At 40.7% G+C, this 6,101-nt stretch overlaps 1 protein-coding gene across 1 annotated transcript in view; it reads right to left on the reverse strand.

The window, feature by feature from the left end:
- The window catches only part of LOC127062561 (zinc finger protein ush), a 136,350-nt gene extending 131,286 nt beyond the window's left edge, over positions 1-5,064 (reverse strand). Inside the window, exon 1 of the mRNA XM_050991015.1 lies at positions 4,437-5,064. Coding sequence (XP_050846972.1) covers positions 4,437-4,476 — 40 coding nt within the window. The 5' untranslated portion in view covers positions 4,477-5,064. The remainder of the gene's footprint in view (positions 1-4,436) is intronic.
- Positions 5,065-6,101: the final 1,037 nt, after the last annotated feature.

Here is a 6,101-nt window from a genome sequence, read left to right on the forward strand (position 1 = left end):
TTGTCTCTCCCGCGTTTCTTCGCGGAGGAGGAGAAGGAAGAAGAGGTAGAGAAGGATGGTGGTAGAACCGACGATGGAAAGACGCTTCGAAAGAGCGAGAGCGAGAGAGAGAGAGAGGAGGGAGGGAGAGACATCTGCGGCGGTTGGATTCATGCGTTTGCACGGAATAAGGGACCCAAGCGAACAGATAAGGAGGACCCTGACGGACCTTCCTCTCTTCCACATCCTCCTCCACCTTCCTCTCTCCCTCCCTCCCTCCCTATCCTCTTCTTCTTCTTCTTCTGCCGTTGCTCCTTCGGTTCTTCCTTCTCCTCCTCAGCTTTCTTCTTTTCCCTTTCACGTCACCCGCTCTCCTCCACGACGCTTATTGCACACACCGCCGGCCGATCGACACTGATAGCCACAACGACCGTACGCGGGAAACCGGGCACGACGGGATTTGCGACTTCGCTTTTGTGCCTCCTTTCCTTGAGATACGTACGGAGAGACGTACGTACGTTCGTAAGTACGTATGTACATATATCGCGAGCCATCGTCCCTACACTCTCAACGTCCACTCGCGATGGATACGAAAAGAGGGTCCATCACAGACGATAAAACGATTCGAAATATACGATCTACTTTTCGCAATACTTTTCGATGTATCGCTAAAACTAGATCGCCACTAAATCCTCATCGATTCTCTTTACACGATAACAAAGTGATAATTTTCGATACGACGACGACGACGACGACTTTATACGGGTTGAAAGGTTACAATCTCCCGCGATCTTAACAAGAATTATATACCAATGTATATACTGTTGACGAAACTTTGTCGGAAAGAAAATCGTCTTTTTAAATTTTTCGCCAATTATATTTGACTGATAACAGAAAAAGAGTCCACGTTATACGACGACTTTGTACGAGTTTGGCTAAAGGTTACCTATCTACATACATATGTACGTACATACCTACATACATCTCACACACACACACACACACACACACACACTAATGAACGATGGATCGAGCAAGGATCGTCGCGATCGAGGGGGATAAAAATGCGAGAGCACGTTATCGCGATACTTTCTTCGAGGTGAGAAGACGAAGAGAATCGAGGTGGAAAGATAGGTGCGGCCGAGTTCGTCGCGCTATTAGCGGCAAGCAAACGATATACTCGAGAACGCGTACGAGGAAGATAAAGAGAAAGAAAAAGAGAGAGAAAGAGAGAGCGAGAGAGAGAAGCGAACCTCTCCTCCGCCCCCGCCTCCTCCGCCTCCGCGTCTCTACCTTTAACGCAGCCACCATAACTTCGATGGTGTCCAGAGATATTATTTACGGTGAACACGATTCAATAAAGCATTCTAGAAAATCATCGGTTATTAATTTGACGGTCGCGCACTACGGGGGGCGATTGCCGATTCACTACGGGGTACCTTTTATCCCGTACGATCGTCGATTACCAAATCGATATGATACCGATGGAACCTCTCTCTGCACCTACTTAAAAGATACGAAACTTTTTGACACTCCCCTTCCTCCTTTATCGCTTCGAAAAAAAATATATATATATATTTCTTTTTGCTTAAATATTCGGAAATTTTCGTCCCTAAACGGTGACGTTTAGTTTGAAATTAATGAAAGAGAAAAAGAGAAAGAAACGAATAATTGGAGATGATCTTTTTGATCTGTTTTCTTTCAAAGTTCGATGATTAAAAGAAGATCGATGATTAACGATCAATCTTTCATATTGCTTTTATTTACATAATATTTCTTGTTTATTGTTCGTTCATTCTCATAGTTAAAAATTAACACAGGAAAGAAAAAAGGCAAAATAGAAAACAAAAAAGAGAAAAGAACAAAGCAAAACGATGAAGTAGCGATGAAGAGAAAAAGATCGAAGTAATCGGTCGAGCAGATGGGTAAAAAGTTATTGGGTCAAAGAACGTATGCGGAACATTAATAACGAATATCTGACGAACACAAATTTTATCTATTTTTTGTTTGTTTACATTATCTTACTTAACTTAATATGATTTAATTAATATCGATGATTTAAATCCTATTACAAAGTTTCGTAAACAACAATCATTGTTTCCGATAAATTTTTGTAAACGTTTTTGGTTATAGAAAAAACATTTTCCATATGACCTTAGTTATTGTTACAGGTTTTAATTAGCACTTATACGTACGAATCATCGTCATCATCGTTATAGCCGTCATATAATAATTACACTTTACTGTTCATTAACGAAAAATAGAGGGATAACATTTTATGAGAAATCGAGGATCGATGAGTACCGATGGTAAAGCGACAACCAGAGACGTAAAATCGAGCGACACCGAAGGGAAGAGAGAGAGAGAGAGGAAGAGAGAAAGAAGGAAGGAGAGAAAGAGAAAAGAGAGAGAGAGAGAGAGAGAGACCCGGTTCGACGAGTAGCCACGTGAAAGTCGTCGTTGGCTTTCGTGATCGGGCCACGTGATCGTGGCGCGACAAGGGCGCCGAGGTACGAAGGAGAATTCGGAGAGAGCCACCGAGCAGAGAGATCACGGGGATCCGACCTCGAAGCGAATAACTTGAATTTCGCAAGAAATTCCAAAATGATTCTCTCCATCAATATCATCGACGAAAAGATATAAAAGTATCAGATCTCCGTTGTTTGCACGGAATCAAATCGATTTTTTTCGTTTCCTTTTCTTTTTTTCTTTTTTCCTAATCGATTATTTCAGCATTCTTCTAAAATGGCGCATACGTTTTATACGTACTATGTCGTTAAACGTATACGGCAAAATTAACAAGATTCGACGACAATTTTTGATCGATTCGATTTTATCAATAAAAATCGCATGTAACGATTCAGTAAGAAAAAAAAAGAAGAAGAAGAAGAAATCGAATCGCTCGCCCATGACGATATATATGATACAAAATACACACACACACACACACATGTATATATATCGTAATGATAGCGTTCAGACGATTTGATTGTTTCATCGATAGATGTACCGTTCGATCCTGACCAGTCGATGTTCAATTGTTCAAAGGAACAAAGGAACCATGTCAACATTACAATCGGTTGCAACCGATTCAGGAAAATTACTGATACGATCAAAAACTATGTCGTGTGAACTTACAGTCAAAGAGAGAGAGAGAAATGTACTAAATGTTAAATAGAGCAACAACGAAAAATTTCAATAAAGAAAAAGAAAGAAAAATATAAACAAAATCTAATCTACATGGAAAGATTGGAAAGATAAATTTTACTCGTTTGAATAGATCACGCACGATCTGTACGAGCGAAGCAATTTGCAAGAATTTATAAAAAATAATAAATTAATATTTACGAGAAGGAGAATTTAAAATGAAATGTAAAATACCCACGTGTGCGTCGACAGACGAAGAGGAGACACGATTGAATCCGTTGGTGTCGCGACGACGCACACGCGCTCGTTTGGTTGCGTGCATGCTCGAGCACGTGACCCGTTAGCATCGAAAGGTCAGCTGACAGGCGGTAGCAGCCGGCCACGTTAGAGTGACAATAACCCTTCGCACGCGGTCGCGTTATCGCATCGGATTCCTTCGGCGTCTTTGCGAGACGATCTCGCTGTTACCGAACCCTTCTATTTTCGTCCTTGTCTCGGACGTTAAACTGTTTTAATTCGAGAATACGTTTATACGTGTTACGCGTGTAAGAATGTAGGTAATACGTACGTACGTACATACGCGTATACCTTGATCTCTTACCGGTACCCATTCGCATCACGTGCTTCGCATCTCATTTTGATATCCTCGCATAATGTACTATGCATAATTATATACGTATAATTTATCTCTGTAATAGAATTAAAAATTGTTTAGAAACAATTTTCCGTTAAAATTTCTTATTGAAACGTGTCACGCGATGCGTTTCGTCGGATGACAAGTTCTAAGATTAGAAACGTAAACGTACGTACGACGTTTAGTCGAACGGAAATAAGAATGGAATTCGAAAGCATTGAGACGTGATTTTCTCGAACGAAAAGTTAATACGTTTTAACTTCGAACGTCATATCTAACCGTGGAAACGCCGTTAGTCGAGGCGCCAAGACGAAACGTTGTTCGCGCTTAGTCGTCGCACGACGCTAACGAACAGTAAATGCTCTTATTTTTTCCTCATTCTCTGATTTCGTGTGACCAACGTGTCTCTCTCTCTCTCTCTCTCACGCACACGCGCGCGCGCGCGCGCGCATACACGTGGATATTTATCTAAGGACTCGTACTTCGCGAAACGCGACAAGCAGAAGCAAAAGTCGACGCGATCGTCGACCGAAAATACATAAAATGAAAAAGCAATGAGGCGGAGATAAAACAAAAAGAAAAAAGAAAAGAGAAGAAGAAGGAGATAAATAGAATGAAGAATGATGAAAAGAAAACGAAGGATAAAAAAATTCACGCTTGGACTTGAAGGACTCACGTTTCAGCGGTTTCGGGTTGCTCTGCTTGCGGCGCGACATCCTCGGCACTCTGCCATCACCAAGTCAGCACCAAGTCGACGATGACATCCTGATGACCCGACGTGTTTTACTGCCGTTGGACGACGAACTCGCGAAGACGATGACGATTCAACACACAACGGAGCCACGTCGATTTTCTAACAATGGACACATACACACGTTGCTTACGACTTATGCTGATGCAAAAGCGAAAAAAAGAAAGAAGCGAAGATGCGTAAACTCGAGACGGGTCGCGTGGAAAGATGGGAGAATAAGCGGGGAAAGAAAGGAAGTAACACCGCGCGTTCGCATAAACGTGCCCCTCCACTTCGTTCTTCTCTTCTCCTTCTTTTGCTGCTTCTTTTTCTTTTTCTCCTTCTTCTCCTCCTCCTTCTCCTTGTTCGATTCCTCTTTTGAATGCCGATCGTGTCCGTACGTGTTCGTTTCTCCTTTATCTAGTAAACTCGGTGACGATTTACGTCTACATTCGCGCGTGATCGACACCGATGATAAACTCAACTACGAAGGCACGCACGCACGTACGTACTACGAACGCACGTACGTACCCAACCGGCTCCTACCGCGGCCGCTGTCAGCGAGCAACTAAACAAATGCGATACCAAACAACTCCCCACTATTTCCTACGCGGCGTGACCAACCGAAAAGAGTGGGGGAACCGGTTAGTGGGGCGAAGCTCCGCCCACTGTCTCCTACTCGCTGAGGCGCGGAATTTCGAATCTCCTTATTAACTCCACGCGTCTTCCTGTTCTATCGTTCGATAATTATCTCGATTATGTCCGATTTTATCTTGCGATCGATTATTTAATCGCAGAATTTTATCGAATGTAACAATTTCTGTGACATCGATTTGTCTGCTTTAGTTTATCGATCGATAAATATGATATAAATTTCGCGTTTCTTATTATTTCCGAAATTACATGTTTAATGCAATACTGGTAATTTATTATTAATTAAGGTAATTAAAATGAGATTGTATCTATGATCGTTGTTCCGGGTAATGTCACGTAGATATCGAACGTCGATAATGATGCATTGTACTCGTATCATATATATCGGGGTTTTTGTCTGTGCTTATACTTTCAAAGAAAACTCTGTACTATCGACCTACCGGTATTATTAATATCAAATTATAACGGATTGATTTAGAAACGGTTTGCTTATTAAAACGATATACAAATATTTTTACTTCGGTTAAAATGCTTCTTAAAGCTGATTGATATGCACAAAACGAAATGACTATCAAAATATTTTTTTTAATATTATAAATATTTTATTCCGTAAAACATTATACACATATTGGATGTTAAGCTTATCGTATTCATTGAAATTAACAAAACTTTCATAAAGTAATAAAACAGAATCGATTCACGCGTCAGTATCACATATTATCGAATGAGTCGAAATATATCGATCGTGAACGTGATTACCCTTAATATTCCACGCTAGCGATAGAGGCCGTTGTACGAAATCTCATAGTCCTCCATAATGAATAATTTTATTGGATTCCGTGCTTGACGTAGGTGAGTTTGAAGTTCTTTTTCATATTTTAATATATTTCATGTATATAAATCTTTTATTCTATTTTACATCATATCACCGTATTCTTTTTCGTTCAGATAATATTT

The sequence above is a fragment of the Vespula vulgaris genome, chromosome 3 (assembly GCF_905475345.1).
Source record: "Vespula vulgaris chromosome 3, iyVesVulg1.1, whole genome shotgun sequence".
Classification (NCBI taxonomy): Eukaryota; Metazoa; Arthropoda; class Insecta; order Hymenoptera; family Vespidae; genus Vespula; species Vespula vulgaris.